This window comes from Anomaloglossus baeobatrachus, chromosome 2 (genome assembly GCF_048569485.1).
Source record: "Anomaloglossus baeobatrachus isolate aAnoBae1 chromosome 2, aAnoBae1.hap1, whole genome shotgun sequence".
NCBI lineage: Eukaryota > Metazoa > Chordata > Amphibia > Anura > Aromobatidae > Anomaloglossus > Anomaloglossus baeobatrachus.
In genome coordinates, this window is record NC_134354.1 from 239,687,091 (window position 1) to 239,712,153 (window position 25,063).

At 46.8% G+C, this 25,063-nt stretch overlaps 1 protein-coding gene across 1 annotated transcript in view; it reads left to right on the forward strand.

Moving 5' to 3' along the window:
- The first annotated feature begins 391 nt into the window (after positions 1–391).
- Positions 392–25,063, forward strand: part of LOC142291290 (sushi, von Willebrand factor type A, EGF and pentraxin domain-containing protein 1-like) — a 142,619-nt gene continuing 117,947 nt past the window's right edge. Inside the window, exons 1-2 of the mRNA XM_075335714.1 lie at positions 392–630; positions 16,304–16,397. Coding sequence (XP_075191829.1) covers positions 16,337–16,397 — 61 coding nt within the window. The 5' untranslated portion in view covers positions 392–630; positions 16,304–16,336. The remainder of the gene's footprint in view (positions 631–16,303; positions 16,398–25,063) is intronic.

Here is a 25,063-nt window from a genome sequence, read left to right on the forward strand (position 1 = left end):
TAGTGTATACAGGGACGGTTAGGCAATGATTAGCAATATGCACCCAGAACTGCTCGTGGTCCTAGGCGCATATTGCACCTGACAGGTTGCCTTTAAGTTCAAAACGGTCTTCGTCCTTAAGGGGTTAAGGATAGTAGCAGAGGTAGATGAGTGAAAGGTAGGTGCACACTAGATTTAGCTGTTGTGCTACAATTTTTGTAAAACCTAGGTCCACTTCCACTTAACATTTTAGTTAATGAATTGTCAGTTCAGCTGAAATTAAAAGGAAGTAAAAGTCTGTGTTCATGTGAATTTTGCTTTGTTTGAAAAGATCTCTAGATCAATATGGGTTTCAACATCAACTTGTTTACATACGGATTTACTGTAACACGCCCTTCTCTTCTTACCGTTACTCGCTCCCATTTATAAACCTTGCAGTCCCAGTTAGTGTTCACTTATCCCATTCCCTAGACACACTGTAATCTTTTCAATACTTATTTTTAGTATTACTCTATCCCCCAAACTCCCCAAATATTGCTATTTGAGAAAACCATTGTGATCAGGTGCGGCGGAGCTACCTGAGAGAACAATAAGCAGAGAGTTAACCAAGCACTGGGATTTTACATGTAACCTGACAACTCCAAGGCACACGTAAGTTTCTATTAAATAACTGTAAAAAAAAAGTGGGGTTGTCCAATTTTGGGGACAATTTTTTTTCTTTCATTTAAATGCATAAATTTGGGCTAAATGTAAATTTTGCAATTGGGTTTCATTATAAATGTTGCACAGATTGGCTTTTACAGGCTTTTTGTTTCAATGCACATTCCACATCACTGTGGTTTGTGGTCATAAATCATCTGAGAGGAGCTCAGGAAAAGACAGATACAAAAGTTACAATAGTGCTGCCCAATGGTGTCCTTTTAGGTTTGGATATCACTAACTACTGTATGAATAAGTAGTTTGTTTTGTAATTGTTTTTATGCTGTTTATGTCGCAATTTATAAATCTATAAAAAGGAATTCACAAAAGATAAAATAAAAGGATATAGGCACCAAACTTCTTCTAAAATATAACTTCTTTAGTGGAGAATACTTTAAAAAAATCAACATGATTCTGGTCAATAAAACTTTAACCCCTTCACCCCCCCTGATTTTCTGTTTTTTGATTTCTCCTCCCCTTCTTACTAGAGCCATAACTTTTTTATTTTTCCATCAACTTAGCCATCTGAGGTCTTGTTTTTTGCAGGACGAGTTGTACTTTTGAATGACACTAATCATTCTGCTCAATATTGTACTGGGAAACGGGAAAAAAATTCCAAGTGTGTCGAAGTTGCAAAACAAGTGCAATTGCACAATAGTTTTTTGGTATTTTTATTTACCATGTTCATTATATGGTAAAACTGAAATGGCAATATTATTAAACAAGTCAGTATGAGTTTGTAGATACCAAACACGTATAGTTTTGCGTTTAAGTGGTGGAAAAAATAATCAGAAGCTTTTGGCACCATTTTCCCATAGCATTCTCATTGGAGGCTCAGTGATGGCTTATATTATGCGTCTTGAGCTGACATTTTTAATTATATCATTTCTGGGTAGATGCAATGTTTTGATCGCCTGTTATTGCATTTTAATGCAATATTGCGGCAACCAAAAAAACATAATCCTGGTGTTTTCATTTTTTTCTCCCTACACCCTTTACCAATCAGATTTGTTAATTATATATGTTGATAGATCTGGCATTTCTGAATGTGGCAATACCAAATACCGTATGTTTCAGACCATAAGACGCACTTTTTTCCACCCAAATGTTGGGGGAAAGTGGGGGGTGCGTCTTATGGTCTGACTATAAGGCTGCGGGGAATGAGGGTGCCGCGGTGCAGCGGGTCATCGGCGGCACGAGCAGGCTGTAACAGCCTGCCGTGACCACGTGGGCCCGCTCATTACATATGCACGTCCATCCTCCCGCCCATCATCTCTCAGCGAAACCGGCGCTGACAGGTGGGCGGGGGGATGGGCGGGGGGGGTGCGTGCATAATTAGCAGCCGGCCGTGATCACCCCTGGCAACTACAGCCTGGAGTGATCATGTGCGGCTGTATTCACTGCCCCCCGTGCATCATTATCAGCGCGGGGTGCAGTGAATCAGTGTACTCACCCGTCACCGTGTGTGGAGCCGCCCCCCTGCAGCATCGCGTCTTCCTGTCTGTGCCGGCGGTCAGCTGATCTGGACACTAGCGGCGCGCACCGCGATGACGTCATCGCTGTGCGCACCACTAGTATCCACCAGAATCGATCAGCTTACCGCCGGCACAGACAGGAAGACGCGATGCTGCAGACACCGGTGACGGCTCCACACAGCAGCGCTGCAGCTGAGACAGAGATCGGTGCTTCAGGGAGTGAGGAAGGGTAAGTATAAACGTTTATTTTTTTTTTCCTGTGCCACAGGATACACGCCATTTACCACGATGGGGGCATTTCATGAGCAGGATGGATGGGGGCATTTCATGAGCAGGATGGATGGGGGCATTTCATGAGCAGGATGGATGGGGGCATTTCATGAGCAGGATGGATGGGGGCATTTCATGAGCAGGATGGATGGGGGCATTTCATGAGCAGGATGGATGGGGGCATTTCATGAGCAGGATGGATGGGGGCATATCTTGAGCAGGATGGATGGGGGCATATCATGAGCAGGATGGATGGGGGCATATCATGAGCAGGATGGATGGGGGCATTTCATGAGCAGGATGGATGGGGGCATTTCATGAGCAGGATGGATGGGGGCATTTCATGAGCAGGATGGATGGGGGCATTTCATGAGCAGGATGGATGGGGGCATTTCATGAGCAGGATGGATGGGGGCATTTCATGAGCAGGATGGATGGGGGCATTTCATGAGCAGGATGGATGGGGGCATTTCATGAGCAGGATGGATGGGGGCATATCATGAGCAGGATGGATGGGGGTATATCATGAGCAGGATGGATGGGGGGTATATTATTAGCAGGATGGGGGGTATATGAGCAGGACCATATACAAGGCAGGAGGATCCTTATCAGAATGGGGTACCTTAGTAGAGAATTTGGGGACATTACCCCCATAACAGTGTCAGCAGCAGATCCTCGCCCCATAACAGTGTGTCATGACCATATTTTTTGGTTAAAATTTTATTTTCCTATTTTCCTCCTCTAAAACCAGGGTGCGTCTTATGGTCAGGTGCGTCTTATAGTCCGAAAAGTACGGTATGTGTATTTTTTTGTATTATTGTTTTATTTACAGTGGGGCAAAACTGGGGTGATTTGACGTTTAGGGTTTATTTCCTATTTTTTTAAAAACTTTTTTTTTACATTTTTTTTTTATTTTACTAGTTTCCTTAGGGGACTTCATGCCTGCACTGTCCAATCACTTCTGCTGATCAGAGCGCTCTGCCGACATTCACAGGAGGTGACAGTGTTGTGACAGCGGTCATTAGCTAACCCTGCGCTGCCATGACAACCCATTGGTGCCCTGTGAACACTTTACAGGGCTGCCCATGGCATCAAGGAACAGCATGATACCTGCCAGAGCGCGTTCGATCGCACTGTCAGAGATAGACAGTGTGATCTAAGAGGTTAACAGGCACAGGTGGATCAAAGATCCACCTGTACCTATTTGCTGCACATGTCTGCTGATCAGAGCAGCAGACATGTGCAGGGAATAATGCGGGATAGCCATGCAAAACCATATTAAAAGGCCATACACGTCCAAGGAGGTATCGTCCTTGGTCGTGAAAGGGTTAGTGTGTTTGTGTTTGGAGAGCTTCAAATTCGCCAAAGTTTACCAGGAAATTGCAGCAAAGCTATTCTCCACAAATTGAAAGATCCCTATTATGCTCTGGTGTTTTTTACCAGCCACCAGAGCATAGTAAATGAAAGATGTAAAAAACAAATGAAATATACTGCTCACGAAATTAAAGGAAACACTCAAATAACACATCCTAGATCTGAATAAATGAAATGTTCTCATTGAATACTTTGTTCTGTACAAAGTTGAATGTGCTGACAACAAAATCACACAAAAATAATAAATGGAAATCAAATGTTTTAACCAATGGAGGCCTGAATTTGAAGACCCACACAAAATGAAAGTGGAAAGAAATGAAAATGAAAATCAAAACAAGACAAAATTAAAATGGAAACAAGTCAAAATGAGGCTTAGTATTGTGTGTGGCCTCCACGTGCCTGTATGGCCTCCCTACAATGTCTGGACATGCTCCTGATGAGGTTGCGGACGGTTTCCTGAGGGATCTTCTCCCAGACCTGGTCTAAAGCATCTGCCAACTCCTGGACAGTCTGTGGTGCAACGTGACGTTGGTGGATGGAATGAGACATGCTGTCTCAGATGTGCTCAATCGGATTCAGGTCTGGGGAACAGGCGGGCCAGTTCATATCTTCAATGCCTTCATTTTGCAGGAACTGCTGACACACTACAACCATATGAGATCTGGCATTGTCCTGCATTAGGAGGAACCCAGGGACAACTGCACCAGTATATGGTCTCACAAGGGGTCTGAGGATCTCATCTCGGTACCTAATGGCAGTCAGGCTACTTCTGGCAAGCACATGGAGGGCTGTGCGTCCCTCCAAAGAAATGCCACCCCACTCTGCCACGTCTGTCACATGTACTCAGTGGGAACCTGCTTTCATCCGTGAAGAGCACAGGGCGCCAGTGGCGAATTTGCCAATCCTGGTGTTCTGTGGCAAATTTCAAGCATCCTGCACGGTGTTGGGCAGTGAGCACAATCACCATCTGTGGATATCGGGCCCTCATGCACATTTGTGGCCTGCTGGAGGTCATTTTGCAGGGCTCTGGCAGTGCTCCTCCTGTTCCTCCTGGCACAAATGCAGAAGTAGCAGCTCTGCTTCTGGGTTGTTGGCCTCCTACTGCCCCCTCCACGGCTCCTGGTGTGCTGGCCTGTCTCCTGGTAGCACCTCCATCCTCTGGACACTAGGCTGATAGACACAGCAAACCTTATTGCTACAGCTCGCATTGATGTGCCATCCTGGATGAACTGCACTACCTGTGCCACTTGTGTGGATTGTAGAGTCTGTATCATGCTACCACGAGTGTGAGAGTACAACCAACATTCAAAAGTGACCAAAGCATCAACCAGAAAGCATTGGTACTAAGCTGTTGACTGTGGTTTCCACTTGCAGAAACACTCCTTTATTGAGTGTGTCTTGATAACTGCCAATAATTTCCATCTGATGTCTACTCCACTTACAAAACAGCATGTGAAATTGATTGTCAATCAGTGTTGCTTCCTAAATGGACAGTTTGATTTCACAGAAGTTTGATTAACTTGGAGTTATATTCGGTTGGTTAAGTGTTCTTTTTAATTTTTAAAATAAAAATAATGTTAAAATAATACCCAACTCTCCGCTCACCTCGCCCTTGCTGCTCATCTGGTGGTTCACATCACCTCTTCTTACTGCTGTCAATGAAACTGCTAGCCTCTTCATGCTAGGATGGGACTATCTGCCCTGACCAGCCCAGGATGTCCCCTCTTACTGTAAGCTTGTGGCAGAACCTTACGATGCGGAGGCGTTTGGATGTTTGGGGCATGCTCGGGGCTGAAAGTCCTGGCCTAGCATGAAAATACCAAGTGGTTTCAGCACGTGATGGCAGGAAGAAGAGGCATTGAGGAGTAGAGGGTAAGCACCAGACCGGTAAGGTAAACAGTGGGGTGAGTATTAGATTTTGGGCATATTTTTTTGCTTTTTCCAGGTCTCTATGTTCTAGCAAAATGGTGAACAATTGGCTGCTATTTTGCTGAATTCAATGGAAGCATATGAAAAAAAAGTAAGATATTTTGGAGAATATTGATCTTAGCAAAATTTGGGTAGAATTCCATTAAACTCAAATAATTTTGCCCATTTCTAATACTGATCCTTTCCAATACGGCCAAGTGGTATTTACCAACGGATCCCTGTACACAATAGGTGAAACGGCTTCATTCACACAGTGAGCTCTATAATAAGGTTACGCGGAAACAGGACTAATAAAACTGATCAAATTGATCTTCCCTAAAGTTTGTGAAGAACTATAGAACTTCTGCAGCACAATGTGGGAGGAATGTGCAGAATTAATGTTACAGATTTACAGTATATGTTATAATGGACGTAGATAGTAATAAAGTAGTGAACATGTAAGAAATGTTTATTTAAATATAATAAATCCACATTCAGTGGTGATTTATGCCTCTTATGTTTGCCAACCTTGGGTTTAAAAAAATAAACCTTTTAACTAACCTTTCATTTATGGCAGCAAATCAAAGGTTGTGACATTTTAGCTTGCATAAAGTACCACACATCTTGTAATCACTCTCACATTTCAAAGTACACAAACACTTAAAAAAAGCTTTATCCTGTAAAACCAGATTTTTAATTTCACCACCAGAGTGATATCAGAAATGTATGTACATATGTATAGTAAAATACTTTCCGGTGGCCTTCTACTGTTCTTGGTGCTGCTTCGAGTCCTCTCCACCATGTTGTGAACATCTTTCTAACCGGCCAAAAGTCTCTACTAATGCTTATTTATTCTCAATGTAAGTCTATAAGAGTCTTGTGCTGCGTCTCATAGACTTACTTTGAGCAGTGGCTTCTGGTCCACCCAGCAAACACTGGAGGGATCTGGACAATCACAAGTAAAGGGTGCTTTACACGCTGTGACATCGCTAACGATATATAGTCGGAGTCACGTCATTAGTGACGCACATCCGGCGCCATTAACGGCATCGCAGCATGTGACACCAAGGAGCGACGATCAACGATAGCAAAAACGTCAAAAATCGTTGATCGTTGACATGTTACTCCTTTTCATAATATCGTTGGTGGTGCATGCCGTTGGTTGTTCGTCGTTCCTGCGGCGTCACACATGGCTATGTGTGACGCCACAGGAACGACGAACATCTCCTTACCTGCGTCCACCAGCAATGAGGAAGAATGAGGTGGGCGGCATGTTCCGGCCGCTCATCTCCTCCCCTCCTCTGCTATTGGGTGGCCGCTTATTGACGCCGCAGTGACGTTGCTATGACACCGAACACACCTCCCCCTTGAAGGAGGGATTGTTTGGTGGTCACAGCGACATCGCTGAAAAGGTATGTGCGTGTGACGCTGCCGTAGCGATAATGTTCGCTATGGCAGCTATCACCAAATGTCGCACGAACGACGGGGGCAGGTGCTATCGCGCACGATATCGCTAGCTATCGCTAGCGATGTTGCAGCGTGTAAAGCTCCCTTTCGGTCATGAGGTGCACAAGAGGATTGGATCAGAGATGGGAACAGCAGAACAAGGTGACCAGTAAGTGTATTTCTAATCATAGGGAACATTTAATCCTGATAACTATCCAGTAGTGAATATAAAAAACACACGGCGTAGTACTTTAAAGGGTAATTCCCATCTTCAAAGAAAGACATTGTCAGATAACATTTGTAAAAATAAGCATGGCTTTAATTGACTATTTATTAATACTGTATTTGCAGCCGTTCTTGATATATTAACACTTTTAATTAATTATGGCTTGTCTCCTAGGAGACTGACCACAATTACTGTTTAGTTTGTAAACACTACACTAAGGGGTACTTCACACACAGCGAGATCGCTACTGAGATCGCTACTGAGATCGCTACTGAGATCGCTGCTGAGTCACGTTTTTTGTGACCTCATTAGCGATCTCGCTGTGTGTGACACTGAGCAGCGATCTGGCCCCTGCTGTGAGATCGCTGCTCGTTACACACAGTGCTGGTTCGTTTTTTTATTGTTGCTCTCCCGCTGATAAGCACACATCGCTGTGTGTGACAGCGAGAGAGCAACAATCCTGAATGTGAAGGGAGCAGGAGCCGGCGTCTGACAGCCTGCGGTAAGCTGTAACCAAGGTAAACATCGGGTAACAAAGGTGGTTACCCGATATTTACCTTCGTTACCAGCCTCCGCAGCTCTCATGCTGCCAGTGCCGGCTCCTGCTCCCTGCACACGCTAAGTTAAGCGGTGTGAGCTGGTAACTAAGGTAAACATCGGGTAACCATACCCGATGTTTACCTTAGTTACCAGTGTCCGCAGCTTCCAGACGCCGGCTCCATGCAAGCGCAGCGTCGCTTGCACGTCGCTGCTGGCTGGGGGCTGGTCACTGGTCGCTGGTGAGATCTGCCTGTTTGACAGCTCACCAGCGACCATGTAGCGATGCAGCAGCGATCCTGACCAGGTCAGATCGCTGGTCGGATCGCTGCTGCATCGCTAAAGTGTGAAGGTACCCTTAGGCTTGCTAGGATTAGGAGCTAGAAAGTATTAGCGCACTTGGGCAGTCCTGGACAGCTTTACAACAGAGTTCACAAGCTTAATACGGTAGAATGGACCTGTTACCACTACATAGGTTTTACTGACTAGCAGCAGTAATCAGTCTCCAAGGCAACAAGCTGTAAACAAAAGAAAAGAAAACATCTCAAGAGTTAGGCGGGCTTTGCACACTACGACATCGCAGCCCGATGCTGCGATGCCGAGTGCGATAGTGCCCGCCCCCGTCGCAGCAGCGATATGTGGTGATAGCTGGCGTAGCGAAAGCTATCGCTACGCCAGCTTCACACACACACTCACCTTCCGTGCGACGTCCCTGTGGCCGGCGACCCGCCTCCTTGTTAAGGGGGCGGGTCGTGCGGCGTCACTGCGATGTCACACGGCAGGCGGCCAATCAGAGCGGAGGGGCGGAGATGAGCAGGATGTAAACATCCTGCCCACCTCCTTCCTTCCGCATATCCTACGGAAGCCGCAGTGAGGCCGGTAGGAGACGTTCCTCGCTCCTGCGACTTCACACACAGCGATGTGTGCTGCCGCAGGAGCGAGGAACAACATCGGACCGTCGCGTCAGCGTAATCATGGATTACGCCGACGCTGCACCGATGATACGATTACAACGCTTTTGCGCTCGTTAATCGTATCATCCAGCCTTTACACACTGCGATGTCGCATGCGATGCCGGAAGTGCGTCATTTTCAATTTGACCCCACCGACATCGCACCTGCGATGTCGCAGTGTGCAAAGTGCCCCTTAACATGCCAAACAATCTGAAACGTTTAAAGTGAAAGTGTCATCCAAAAAAATTAACTGAAAAAATGTAAAGTAGTAATGTTTTAATGTTTTGTTTAAATATTATTATTTGTTTTTAATTGAGCAAAATATAAAAAAAATTTCAAAAGTTTGATATTTTCCACTCTTAAACACTAGGAGGAGCAGCTGCTGAAATCCTACAGAAATCCCACTAGAACTAGCTCACATTACAGCTGCAGTAAAGTGGGCAGAGTCTGCTCTCCTGTGTGTGATGTCACCTTGCCCCTCCCAATTTGGCTATTTCCAACAGGATAACAGAGAATGAAATTTTGGATCACAGTGCGGCACCATTTTGTTGGTGACCAGAAATATCTAAAGTGTCACCAAGGACAGCAGGAGTATCATACAGGATAGGATTAGATACACAGCTCAGCAGGCAGTATCACACAGAATAGTATTAGATACACAGCTCAGCAGACAGTATCACATAGGACAGGATTAGATACACGGGTCAGCAGGCAGTATCACACAGGATAGGATTAGATGCCGAGCTCAGGAGACAGTATCACACAGGATAGGATTAGATACAGCTCAGCAGACAGTATCACACAGGATAGGATTAGATACAGCTCAGCAGACAGTATAACATAGGACAAGATTAGATACAAAGCTCAGAAGACAGTATCCCAGAGGAGAGGATTAGATACACAGCTCAGCAGACAGTATCACACAGGATAGGATTAGATACATGGCTCAGCAGACAGTATCACATAAGACAGGATTAGACCTCATAGCATACTCACTTATTCAGAAGGAGGGAGAGGTTATGAAGGTGGGATATGGTGTACTGTGTATCATGTTGTGTAGGGTCGTATTTTAGGCTTGGTTCACTGTCCATTATATGTATTGTTTGTGTGTACATTGTATTGTCTGTAGGTAATCACTCCCTGTTGTGTTTGTTCCTAGGTGTGGGGGGATGGGGCCTAGAATCCACCTAACCTCTTTGCTTACCTGGGGGGATGAGGCAGTCTGTTTGAGAACTTGTGATTGTGACTGATCCTCAGGACATTTATGCCATTACTGGACAATTTTACCTTCTGTTTTGTGGATTATGTTATGGACCATTTGATTTGCTTGGAATAAATGCTCTTTGAATTGATCATCCATCTCTCACTCTGTTGATTGTGTGATATGGAAGAAGGACACCGTCACAACTGGTGGCAGTGGTGGGATCAACAGAGCGCAGACTAATGAAGATCAACCCACAGAGTAAGTACAGAAACTGCACCGCATCCAGTCTAAAGGAGAGAGCCAGAGATCTGGGCCTGAGCCACCAGGGACTAAGTAAAGAAGCCTTAATTGATCTACTGGTGGGTGCAAGCCAGTCCACCTCCTCCCAGATGTCTGACAGACAAGCACTGGGGACAGAGATCCCTGCCCAAAAAAGCCAGTGGTTGGTGTGGTTCGAAGAAGAGATGGCGGTTCTGGGCCTATGTGTACTGTATCTCAGGAGTACAAGGATGCTTGCCGAGCACAGAGGAGACAAGAAGCAATGGAGTTCGACAGAGGGAGTAATGTGAGTTGGAGTGTAAACTCAGCCATCCGCGAGCCTGTACGGATTACCAGGGCAGATGTCAAGACATTTGATGAGGCTTCTGGAGATGTGGAAGGGTTTTTCAAGGACTTTGAGCAGCAGTGTGCTCTGATGGAAGTGCCCCACTCTGGCTGGATATGTTTATTAGTGGGACTCCTGAACGGAAGCCTGGCAGAGGCTTATCGCGCCATTGGCTCACAGCAGAACTGGAATTAAAACATTGTAAAGCGGACTATCCTGGATTACCATGCTATCACCCGAGACTCACATAGGGCACAGTTCCAAGACCTCCCATGCACCACAGGGGGATCATTTAGGATGTATGCCGATAAGATATCCCAGGCATGTCGGAGATAGCTGGAAGCGGAAGACACCTTTACTGTGGAAGACGTTATACAGGTATTTCTTACAGAACATTTTCTTTAAAAGTGTCCCTCAGAAACACGGGAATGGGTCAGAGAGCGCACGCTGTGCACCTTGGATAGAGCTGCAGCCCTGGCTGATGAGGCCCTTACTATCCGACCACAATGGAGGAGGCTAATGGACAATAAGCCACAGTCTGATCCTCCTGCACCTCGGCCCTATCCAGTTATATCTGCCCCTGCACCCAGCTGCAGGCTGATGACATCCATGTCTCACAATTTTGGGCCCCAACAGTTCGACCACGCCCTGGGGGAATCACAGAGAGCAGATGTTATGGGTGCGGGCAACCTGGGCACCTTCATTCTAGTTGTACCGCAAGGATTTGGAGGGACCCCCCACGTACCTCCATCTCGTCCAGTGCATTTGTGCATTCCATCCCACTTGAGCAAGAGTTACCACCACCTCCACCGAAGTGTACCGCTGACCCCTGCACCATACATGTCCCTGTTGGGGTGTATGGCCTCTGGCCTTTGTCACAAGGTTCTCCTACTGCCTTCTCCAGAATGCACATTGGAAGGACTACGACGCAGGGATGTTATCGATATGGGCAGCCTGGGCATTTGCAAAACACTTGCCCTGCTGGTCGATTGAGGAATGACCTTGCACCAAATCGACCTGTTCTATCTTTACAACCGAACACAATGGGGGAAGCTTTCTCACCCCTTCAAGTTGTGTTGCCTAATAACTCAGACACTCATGGTCGGCCACTAGGGGTTTATGGGCTGCGAGACACAGCCCCGAGTTCCTCTTACCATCAAAGTAAGCACTTACAGGAGGTTGTGCTGGATGAACAGAGAGTCATTCGATTTTGTGACTCCAGGGCATTTCTCACAATAGCTAATCCCCAGTTGGTTCGGCCAGAGGTGATACATCATGGACCATTGATTGTTATTGAATTGGCTGGAGGACAAAGGAGGAATATCCCAAAAGCGACTGTAGATCTGGACTTGGGCTTTGGGGTCAAGCAATGTGTGGTTGGGTTGATGAGCGGCTTGCCTGCAGATATTCTCATAGGAAATGATGTAGGAGATCTACAATGCCGATTTGTGGGTGAAGGAAACACAGTTTGAGGACACAAAGGGAAGCTTGTCCTTCCAACACTACCGCTGTACAAGGGACTATCTACACCTCTCCATCCAATACAAGCGTGGAAGCCAACACCAGAATGCTGATGGACTATCCAGGCAAGAAGAACCATAGACTATCCACAGCTGAGCAACATGGACTTAAGTGAGATGGCCAGAGGTCTGTGTAGACCTCATGGCATACTCACTTATTTAGAAGGAGGGAGAGGTTGTGAAGGTGGGATATGGTGTAGTGTGTATCATGTTGTGTAGGGTCGTATTTTAGGCTTGGTTCACTGTCCATTAGTTGTATTGCTTGTGTGTACATTGTATTGTCTGTTGCTAATCACCCCCTATTGTGTTTGTCCCTAGGTGTGGGGGGAGGGGGGCCTGGAATCCAACTAACCTCTTTGCTTACTTGATGAGGCAGTCTGTTTGAGAACTTGAAGAGAGAAGGAAGAAGATTGATCCTCTGGGAGGGAAAAGCTGAGGTTGCGGCCAGCATGCTAGAGAGACTGTGAAAAAGCCCCATTTGCATGGAAAAGGACTGCTTGAGAATTTTGACTGATCCCCAGGACATTTATGCCATTACTAGACAATTTTACCCTCTGTTTTGTGGATTATGTTATGGACCATTTGATTTGTTTGGAATAAATGCTCTTTGGATTGTTCATCCATCTCTTGCTCTGTTGATTGTGTGATATAGGAGAAGGACCCTGTCAAACTCTGCATGCACTCACGTCCGCACGCAATGCTCTGCATGCACGCATGCCATGTTCGCATGCATGCAATGTTCTGCTTGCATGCACGCCCGCACGAAATAGTCTGCATGCACGCAATGTTCAGCTTGCATGCACACCCGCACGCAATGCCCAGCATGCATGTCCGCTGTGGCAAGGAGAGCAGGGGGGAGGGTAGTTGCGGCGCGGTGAGAGCGGGGGTGTCATTGGAGATGATAGAAGCGGCGGCAGAGGGAGGGATGTCAGTAATCACGCAATGCTCTGCATGCACACCCGCAGCGCCAAGGAGAGTGAGGGGGAGCGGGGGGTGTCATTGGAGACAGTAGCAGCGGCAGCAGGGGGAGGGGTGCCAGTACTCACATGCTCTGCATACACACGCACACAAACACACACAGCTCTGCTGCATGCACGCTGGTAGCGGTGGCAGGGGGGAGAGCGGGGCTGGGTAGAGTGGGGAGAGGAGGTGTCATTGAAGATGGTAATGGCGGGGGGAGGGGAGGCAGCCCGGCGCCCCGTTCCCACAGATCCCAGCAGCTGACGGGTAAAGTGGAGAAAACAGCATATGCTGTGAACTCCACAAACATGGTGCCAATCTCCTCCCTCTGCTGTGATCTGGACAGCCCAGGGGGCGCGTCTAGGTCACAGCAAGGAGCTGTCCTTTGTATTTGTAGCACCCCTGAGACAATCAGGGCACTACAGGGAACTGCATCCTCACAGGGATGCAGGACCTACCCCCTGGGACCTGGAGCCCCAGTGCCAGAAACACCCACACACCAAAATCCTAGTTACCACTCCATACCAGGGGGCACTGCCTAGTCACATAAGGGGATGGCCACCTAGAGGGCGGAGCCAGACCAGGCAACTAGACAGCCTGGTGGGAGGGGACAGCAGTCAGTTGAGTAGTAGGAAGTGAAAGTGGAAAGATGTGCCTAAGAGCTGGGTCATGTAACAGTGGCCCGAGGGCACAGGAGAGTGGTCGCCAGGGCGGGTACACCCAAGTACAGCTGGGACCAGTGCACGCACGGTGCACAGGGCCCTAGGTCAGGCGACAGTTTCATATGGCCTTGCAAATACCTGCACAGTGAGGGGACCTGCACGGACCTCACTAACCCACAAATCCGGGGACACCAGCAGTACAGCAAGGTTTAGGGTTTGGGACACAGACCAGCCCTACAGGGTCCACAGTGCCCGCCGTACGGATAAGGAGGCTGCCACCACAAAGGGACAGTCGAGCCCCAAACATCCACGCTATGGGTACCGGACCACACTAAGAGTGCTGGGGACAGAGCAATCGAGTCATCAATTAGCACTGGAAATACAGGGGCCTGAACCAGCCATCTAAGGGTCCAGAGTGAGTAGAGACTGTTAATTACAACCCCGGTGTGGCCTCCCTTATTCCGGCACTTCCACCATACAGCTCCCTGGGCTCAGCCCTACCTGCGGAGGGCCTACCACCTCAGCTGCCACTACCACTAGCCCCAAGAGTAACCAATCCAGCAGTGGCGGTTCCACCATATTAACCGCAACCCGCAGGTGGGGTCGCACAAATGACTTTATTCTCCCCTGTAAATACTCCCCATTAAAAAGCACCCAGGGCACGAAACCGGGCAACGGCCACTAAAGTGAGATTCTCCAGCAAAACACTGCCCGGGACCGAGTACCCCATTCCCTGAGCAACACATATTAAGTATAGAGTCACAGCCTGACCACGGTCTTCTATGCTCTGAGCGTTGCCATAAAGTAGGTGAGTAACTGTCTTTACTCACAGCAAATCCAAGATGGCAGCGCCCAGGGCTTCAGTAAAACTAGAATTAAATAAAAACTAAATAAAAAGTGAGTTTAATTTTGTATTAAAAATACTTGATTTCATAATCACTATTATTAATACAAAATAAAAAAGCGACACCTTCCCTTTAATAAGCAGTAAATTGCAAATATTGGTTTTATTTAGATTTACCTTTTGTTCAATCACTTTTGTTAATTTGTAAAAAATAAACTGTTAAAGGGAATCTGTCATAAGGTTTTTGCTGCCTCCTGTGAGAGCAGCATGATGTAGGCGAAGAGATCCTGAATCCAACAATGTATCATTACATTAGTATAGATTACTGGGTGCAGCCGTTCTAACACAATCAGGATTTTCAGATTTAGGCATGTAGCAGAGCTGAGAGAGCTGCCCCATCCCCACCAGGTTCTCAATAGAGATTTTACATTGACAATGCCATGTCAATCAGAGGAGGGGACCTGGTAGACTGTAGTGATATTGTAGTCTAGCAATGATAAGGGTCCTGCTGCTTAAACAAACATAGCAAACAAACAACAGACCTTGACAAGACAGGCATCCCTGAATTCTCTGTGTTAGCCCTTGCAGTATGCTGCCTTCAGTTTACATAGCAAAATCCTGCTGACAGATTGCCAGATTTTCTTTTTCTACTTCTATTTTTTTTTTCAAAGCTTTATCTTTCTTTATTGAATTTATAAAGAGAAGAATAAATACAATTCCAAACACTAGCTATGCCGAGACATATACAGTATATATACAAAAAACAATCCCTGAGGGAAGGGAAATAACAGAAGACATGAACTTATTACTCAAACCCTGAAAGCTGTGCAGGACAATAATACAAATTGAACATTAAAGGGAACCTGTCACCAGATTTGTCCCTTATAAGCTGCAGCCAGCATCAGTGAGCAAAGGTTCTCAAATAAACGTATCCAGGTGTTAGAATGGCCAAGTCAAAGTCCAGACCTGAATCCAATCGAGAATCTGTGGAAAGAGCTGAAAACTGCTGTTCACAAACGCTCTCCATCCAACCTCACTCAGCTCCAGCTATTTGCAAAGGAAGAATGGGCAAGAATTTCAGTCTCTCGATGTGCAAAACTGATAGAGACATGCCCCAAGCGACTTGCAGCTGTAATCGCAGCACAAGGTGGTACTACAAAGTATTAACTTAAAGGGGACGAATAATATTGCACGCCCCAATTTTCAGTTATTTATTTTTTAAAAAAGTTTAAAATAAGCAATAAATTCCGTTCTACTTCACAATTGTGTCCCACTTGTTGTTGATTCTTCACCATAACATTAACATTTTTATCTTTATGTTTGAAGCCTGAAATGTGGGAAAAGGTTGAAAAATTCAAAGGGGCCGAATACTTTCGCAAGGCACTGTATATATATGATCCCCATCCTCATATATATGTCCCCCGTTCTGCCAATGTTATTAAAAAAAACACTGATGACACTTGGATCCAAAACACTGATGACTTGTGTACCCTCCTTTTGTATACGTGAAAAACATGAATGTCTGAATGAGGCCTAACATTCATCAATAAGCCGATTACTATTAATTTCTGCATGCAAAATGTACGTTTGAATTTAGTTGTGCAATTTTTTTTTAAAACTAATAATAAACATGTTGTTTCAGGTTTCTCAAAAAATTAAATTGTTGGAAATCATCATGAGCGGCTTCACAATCTTCATAGTGTTTTTCTTAGCTAGCTTCCCAGTCAGAAGTCATGGTAAGTAATTGTTATATTAAACTAAATATCATAATGAATTTCCGGTAGATTATTCTTTATAAAATTTTACGTTTTTTAAATACAGTAGTATCTTTTAGCATTTTCTTTATGACTTATACTAAATGTTAGACTGCAGACAAACTGTCACTAGAAAAATGCTTCAAGAGTCGTTTAACTTTCTTTTCAGAAACCAATAATACACATGAAAATAACAAACTTATTACTTAACGATAAAATAACTAACAGATTTTCCAATTATTAAGGTAGGAGACGGCAGTTGGTGCTCATAAAGTTCTACTGAGAACTGTAGTTGTCATTTCACGAGAGCTTGCAACACTATGGGCGGCTTTGCACGTTGCGACATCGCACGTGCGATGACGGTGGGGTCAAATCGAAAGTGACGCACATCCGGCGTCACTTTCGACATCGTACTGTGTAAATGCTAGATGATACGATGAACAAGCGCAAAAACGTCGTTATCGTATCATCGTTGCATTCACCGACATTTCCATAATGCCAGTGCCGCGACAGGTACGATGTTGTTCCTCGTTCCTGCGGCAGCACACATCACTGTGTATGAAGCCACAGGAGCGAGGAACATCTCCTTACCTGCCGCCGGTGGCTATGCGGAAGGACGGAGGTGGGCGGGATGTTTACATCCTGCTCATCTCCACCCCTCCGCCGCTATTGGCCGCCTGCCATGTGACGTCGCTATGACGCCGCACGACCCGCCCCCTTAGGAAGGAGGCGGGTCGCCTGCCAGAGCGACGGTCGCAGGGCAGGTGAGTGCATGTGAAGCTGGCGTAGCGATAATTTTCGCTACGCCAGCTATCACACGATATCGTACCTGCGACGGGCGGCGGGGACTATCGCGTGCGACATCGCAGCATTGGCTTGCGATGTCGCAACGTGCAAAGCCCGCCTATGTCTGTGTCTGTGAAGACAGAGGAATAACAGTGAAGGAGACTGGTAAAGTCTGCTTTTGCGGCTTTGATCTTCTCATTGACGCTACAGAGAAGATTAAGGTCTGCTGTCAGAGACTTGCCGAAGTCACATTCGTCATAATCACTTATCGGGGCCTTTTAACCTCCTAGATGCTACTGTCAAAAGTGCCAGCATTATCTAGATGGTTAACCACCATCTCCTGGTATTGATGTTTCACAAGGCATCTATGGCCTTGGGATCTGCTAGCCAGTTAAGCCCTGTCATTAGTAGGGTATAACAGCCTAAGGCGGGCTTTGCACGTTGCAACATCGGTAACAATGTGTTACTGATGCTGCAGCGATAGTCCCGCCCCCGTCGCACGTTCGATATCTAGTGAAAGCTGCCGTAGCGATTATTATCGCTACGGCAGCTTTACACGCACATACCTGCCGTGCGACGTCCCTCTGGCCGGCGACCCGCCTCCTTCCTTAGGGGGCGGGTCGTGCGGCGTCACAGTGACGTCACACGGCAGGCGGCCAATTGAAGCGGAGGGGCGGAGATGAGCAGGATGTAAACATCCCGCCCACCTCCGTCCTTCTCATTGCAGCCGGCGGCAGGTAAGGAGATGTTCCTCGCTCCTGCGGCTTCATACACAGCGATGTGTGCTGCCGCAGGAGCGAGGAACAACATCGCACCTGTCGCTGCACCGGCATTATGGAAATGTCGGAGGCTGCAGCGATGATACGATAACGACGCTTTTGCGCTCGTTCATCGTATCATCTAGGATTTACACACTACGACATCGCAAGTGACGCCGGATGTGCGTCACTTTCGATTTGACCCCACCGACATCGCACCTGCGATGTCGTAGTGTGCAAAGCCGCCCTAAGTGTAAAGACCATGTCTCACTAAGCAACATCACTAGCGACATCGCTGCTGAGTCACGGTTTTTGTGACGCAACAGCGATCTTGCTAGCGATGTCGCTGTGTGTGACATCCAGCAACGACCTGGCCCCTGCTGTGAGGTCGCCGGTCATTGCTGAATGCCCTGGACCATTTTTTGGTCTTTGCTCTCCCGCTGTGAAGCACACATCGCTGTGTTTGACAACGAGAGAGCAATGATCTGAATGTGCAGGGAGCAGGGAGCTGGCTTCTGCGGACGCTGGTAACCAAGGTACACATCGGGTAACCAAGCAAAGCGCTTTGCTTGGTTACCTGATATTTACCTTGGTTACCAGCGTCCGCAGAAGCCGGCTCCCTGCTCCCTGCACACGTAGCCAAGGTACACATCGGGTAACTATAAGCAAAGCGCTTTGCTTAGTATCCCAATGTGTACTATGGTTACAAAGCACAGCGTCGTTACACGGGTTGCTGGTGGCTGGTGGCTGATCTCTGATTGCTGTGGAGATCTGCCTGATTGACAGCTCACCAGCGACCATGTAGCAATGCTCCAGCAATCCCTGCCAAGTCAGATCGCTGATGGGATCGCTGGAGCGTCGCTAAGTGTGATGGTACCTTTAGTGTAAAATTGACAGATATCATGCACTTCCGTACATGAGTATCGTAGTGTATGAGACCAGTAATAAACATACAATTGTTGAGTCCTGTGTTAGTACTAAGTAAAAATGTAAAATTATTTAATAAAATTTGTAAAAAAAAAATATATATAGACAAAAATCCCAAAAAAATCGAGCAAACATATTATGCCACTAATAATAAAGGCTTTATATAAAAATAAACAAACTGAACTATAAAACTGTCACACTTTTTTTCCCGCATAGCAAAAAAAAAGGTAAAAAAGGAGGTAAAAATATAGCTTTGAATGGAATAATGGAATGGAATAAAAACATTTGTATGTAATAAAAAATGGTATTGCTTTCCTGTGAGTCTCGGTGTTCTGTTGACTCTCACAGGAAGTTTGTCATGGTAGCAACAGGGGTCATCAGCTGACCACGTGCTACCATGGCAACACATTGGCAGACCGTAATCATGTCACGGGGCCGCCGATGGCGGTGGGGACCAGCACAATCCTCGCCATAGTCATTGAAATTACGCTGTTAGTGTTTGACAGCGCAATCTAAAGGTTTAACAGGTGCGTGCGGATCTCTGATCCACCTGCGCCTGTTAGCCCCACATCTCTGCTGATTAGATCCGCAAAGATGTGCAGGGATTATAGCGAGCTCGCCACTGGAGCCTGCAGTAACTGACCGGAGGGGACCAAGAATATACAATTACGTCCTTGGTCATAATGGGGTTAATTGTGAGCAGCGATAGTTTCAGTAGACACAGAAGCAGGATGGTTACATTGATAATGGCATCATTGCTGCTCACCATCTTGGTTGCGTCCTCACAGTATTGGAGAACCTCACAAATATCAGACATCCATGCACACTCATTGGTTCTTATGTGAGGTGGCTGATCGGAATACCAACAACAATGTTGTAGCTACTACTCAACTACTGCTCACTGCTGATCAAAATGTCTTGCCAACATGTGCAATGTGGAGTTCCAGCATATGGGCTCATCACACACTAGCACTTGCAAGCTCTACTACAGCACTGCCAGACCAGTGGTAGCTGTAGCTGACTTGTGGAAATGGGTGCACATGCAGCCTACCGTCCTCGCAAGTAGCTCAGACAAATCTGGGTAGGCTTTCAGAAAGCGCTGGACCACTTAGCTGAGCACGTGGGCCAGGAATGGCCACAGATCAATCTGGTCTTTTATAGCTTCCATTACAGCGGGCTTTACACGCTGCGACATCGCTAGCAATTGCTAGCGATGTCGAGTGTGATAGCACCCGCCCCCGTCGCACATGCGATATGTGGTGATTGCTGCCGTAGCGAACAATATCGCTACAGCAGCGTCACACGCACATAACTGGTCGGCGACGTCGCTTTGACCGCCGAACAATATCTACTTCAAGGGGGAGGTGCGTTCGGCATCACAACGACGTCACCGCGTCGTCACTAAGCAGCCGGCCAATAGAAGCGGAGGGGCGGAGATGAGCGGGACATAACATCCCGCCCACCTCCTTCCTTCCGCATTGTCGGTGGAGGCAGGTAAGGAGATGCTTGTCATTCCTGCGGTGTCACACATAGTGATGTGTGCTGCTGCAGGAATGACAAACAACATCATACCGGCAGCAGCAGCGATATTATGAAAAGGAGCGACGTGTCACTGATCAACGATTTTTGACGTTTTTGCGATCGGTGATCGTTGCTCCTAGGGTTTACACGCTGCGATGTCGGTAACGGCGCCGGATGTGCGTTACTAACGACGTGACCCCGATGATATATCGTTACCGATGTCGTAACGTGTAAGGCCCGCCTAACACTACGGTGGTGGGCTGTTTGTCACCCAAAAAAATTTGTTTAAGCTGAGACTGTTGCCACTTCACTGAGGCAGTGCTGGGGTGCTCCCAGCTTCTGACTGATATGGATGAAAATTTTTGAAATTGATGATGATGATGATGATGTAGAGTGGGTGCAAGAACTGCAGTAGGAGATGTTGGAAACCATGATGAAACTAGGACCTGCAATCCTTGGCGTCGGTAGTATGTGTGTCATTCCCAGGTCTGACTTAATCCTGGTCCCCACCAGGTTCACACAGTGTGCCGACAGGTAAATGTGGCATCCCTGGCCACAAGCACTTGTCCATGTGTTGGTTGTCAAGTGGACCTTCCCAGTGATGTTATGGGACATGTGCTGAGGTAATCTGGGGATATCACACCAGGAGAAAGAATGTCAGCTGAGGATCGAGTACCAAGGGATGGCCACCACGGTGAGGTTGTGGAAAGCTTCAGTGTCCACAAGCCTAAAAGGCAACATTTTCAGGGCAAGCAGTCTATAAATGTTCCCATTTAATGTTTGGGCCTGTGGGTGGGTGGCTCAGTTTTTCCGCTTGTGTTCTAAGGCCTGAGGCAGGGACATCAGAACGCTTCACTGGGAGTGGAAGTGGATGTGGTTGGTGATGGTTGTGAATATGCTAGGTCTCGTCAATGAGCATTAGCAGCACTTCCTCTTCCCCATCCCTTACCACATGCCTTGCGCATATTAAATTGGTAGATGATATATGCCTTCAAACTTTGCAATATTAATAGGGAATATAATAAATGTAGCAGAAAGGACTTTAAAGCTATAATCCCTTCCTATATGCCTGTAATCCAAAGCTATCCCTTCTCCAGCAGCTCTATCTTCAGCTACACTGAATGCAGGAAACAGCGGTATTAATAGGGAATAGAACAGATGTAGTCCTGGCAAGGTACTTTTGCTTTTTGGCGTCTTTCACACATCAGTTTTTTGCATTCAGTCACAATCCGTCGAATTTTGAAAAAAAACGAATCCAGTGACTCATGCCGCTGGATCTGTTTTTTTCTCATTGACTTGTATTAGTGACGTATTGTGACAGATGGCCTCACGTTTCATCCGTCGTTCGACGGATTCGTCGAAAAATGTTTATCTGGCCGACGGAGACGACGGCCAAAGTAACGTTTTTTGTCAACATCGAAAAAACGTTGACATGCTCTGGTGTCTCTCTCTCTCCCCAGTAGCAAAAAATGTTTGGGCTGAAAAAAGTGATGCGACGGATCCTTTATTCCAAGGAATCCGTCGCATCAGTTGTTCCACATTCTGCGACGGATCCCTCGGTCCATCAAGTCAACAGATTGTGAGTGACACCAAACAACTGATGTGTGAAAGGGGCCTTAGGGTGCAGCAGCAAGGACTGAAAGGCTATAATGCCTGCCTATATGCCTGTAATCCAAACCTATATCTCCTCTACTAGCTCTCCCTACACTGAATGCAGGAAACAGTAATATTAATAGGGAATAGAACAAATGTAGCTTTAAAAAGGCCTTTCGTTTTAGGGTGCAGCAGCAAGAACTGTAAGGCAATAATCCCCATCTATAAGCCTCTAATCCAAATTTATCCCTTCCCCAGCAGCTATGCCTACACTATTTTCCTGGTAGACTGTGCCAAGTATTGCGGCACCTGGTCTTATATACAACATGGCTACAGCACTACTGTGATTGGCAGGCAATCCCCATATGTTTAGCTCCTGAAAAACAGCAAAACATGCAGGGCAGGGAATTGAGCATGGCGCTTGAGCACCTTACAATATTCTATCTAGTATTGAGCAGTGGCAAGCACGCTTGCCCATCACTAGTAATTACTAGTGATGAGCGAGTACTAAAAAGCTCGGGTGCTCGAAGCTCGGGCCGAGCCTCCCAAGATACTCGTGTACTCGGCCCGAGCAACGAGCCCAATGTTATCCTATGGGAGACCCGAGTATTTTTGTGAAATGACCTCCCGGCAGCATGGAGAAACCCTAAAAATGGCACAAAAGTCTCAGAAGAGTGCTCAAATGACATGGCAACAGCATGGGGAAGACCCCTTGAAGCATTTATCACTCAAAAGTCACAGCTGTGAACAATTTTGTCCGCGTTTTACGCCATTTTTACGGACTCACCAGAAAACCTTCCAAAATGACCCCAAAATGATTTTTCATGGCGGAAATGTTAAGGGCACATACCCAATAGTGAGATAGATCTGGTGTATGTTACTTTTTGAGATTAATACATGAAAGATTTTACGTGAAAACATTGTGTGGCACTCCGATGTCCCTGAGAAGAGACGTACATGAAGGCCTCTTGAGTCTAATGTGCCCATTTTGAGGAAGTGAGTCTTTGTAGTATTTTCCTTTGCCAGGGCAGTCCAAAATTGTGAGGTTCACCAATGCCCCTGCATACAGACGTGCATGAAGGCCTCAAAACATTAAGTGTCCATTGTCAGGAAGTGGGTGTATTATAGTATAGCCCTTAGGCAGGGCAGCCAAAAATTGGGAGGCTCCACATTGTCCCTGGATAGAGACGTGCATGATGGCCTTTAAACCTGAAGTGCCCATTGTAAGGAAGTGGGTCTATTTCAGTATAGCCCTTTGCCAGGGCAGCAAAAATTGGGAGGCTCCACATTGTCCCTGGATAGAGCCGTGCATTATGGCCTGTAAACCTGAAGTGCCCATTGTAAGGAAGTGGGTCTATTTCAGTATAGCCCTTTGCCAGGGCAGCCAAAAATTGGGAGGCTCCACATTGTCCCTGGATAGAGCCCTGCATTATGGCCTGTAAACCTGAAGTGCCCATTGGAAGGAAGTGGGTCTATTTCAGTATAGCCCTTTGCCAGGGCAGCCAAAAATTGGGAGGCTCCACGTTGTCCCTGGGTAGAGACGTGCATGATGGCCTCAAAACATTAAGTGTCCATTTTAAGGAAGTGGGTGTATTTCAGTATAGCCCTTAGGCAGGGCAGCCAAAAATTGGGAGGCTCCACATTGTCCCTGGGTAGAGACGTGCATGAGGGCCTCAAAACATTAAGTGTCCATTTTAAGGAAGTGGGTCTATTTCAGTATAGCCCTTTGCCAGGGCAGCCAAAAATTGGGAGGCTCCACATTGTCCCTGGATAGAGCCGTGCATTATGGCCTGTAAACCTGAAGTGCCCATTGTAAGGAAGTGGGTCTATTTCAGTATAGCCCTTTGCCAGGGCAGCCAAAAATTGGGAGGCTCCACATTGTCCCTGGGTAGAGACGTGCATGAGGGCCTCAAAACATTAAGTGTCCATTTTAAGGAAGTGGGTCTATTTCAGTATAGCCCTTTGCCAGGGCAGCCAAAAATTGGGAGGCTCCACATTGTCCCTGGGTAGAGACGTGCATGAGGGCCTCAAAACATTAAGTGTCCATTTTAAGGAAGTGGGTGTATTTCAGTATAGCCCTTAGGCAGGGCAGCCAAAAATTGGGAGGCTCCACGTTGTCCCTGGGTAGAGACGTGCATGAGGGCCTCAAAACATTGTTCCCATTGCAAAGGAGCGGGTCTCCTGTCGTTGTAATGTCCATTCTGCAAAGAATGGGCGAAAAAATTTACCACTGGGGGTATACCTGAAACAAAGACCTAACTATTGTAACGGTCATCATGATGGCGCATGAGGAGAAGGAGGAGCAGTCCAGCGATTATCCAAAGTCGAGAAGTGTACCCATGGGTGAGTGGAGGTACATGGCAAACTTTAAATTCCGCTCTCATTTGCTGGTGGTGTGGTGAAGTCTGGCCCAATCCAACCCTTGTTCATCTTTATCAGAGTCAGCCTGTCAGCATTTTCAGTTGACAGGCGGGTGCGTTTATCTGTAATGATTCCACCTGCGGCACTAAAAACACGCTCTGACAAAACGCTAGCAGCAGGGCAGGCCAGGACTTCCAAGGCGTAGAGAGCCAATTCATGCCACGTGTCCAGCTTGGATACCCAATAATTGTAAGGCACAGAGGAATGTCGGAGTACAGTTGTTCGATCTGCAAGGTACTCCTTCAGCATCTGGGCAAACTTAGGATTTCTTGTGGCACTACCCCGCACCTCAGGGGCTGTGGTACGTGAGGGGCTGAGAAAACTGTCCCACATCTTAAAGACTGTTCCCCTACCTCTGGCGGATTGGACTTGTGCCTCTCTCGGCTGTACGCCTCGGTTGTCCACTGATTCCTGACCTATGCCGCTAGCGTTTTGTGAGGGGAATGCTTTGCCTACTTCCGTGAGTATGGCCTTCCGAAACTGCTGCATTTTGGTTGACCTCTCCTCCACGGGAATAAGAGACAAAAAGTTCTCCTTGTAGCGTGGGTCTAACAGTGTTACCAACCAGTAATGATTGTCGGCCAAGATGTTCTTAACGCGAGGGTCACGAGACAGGCAGCTTACCATAAAGTCAGCCATGTG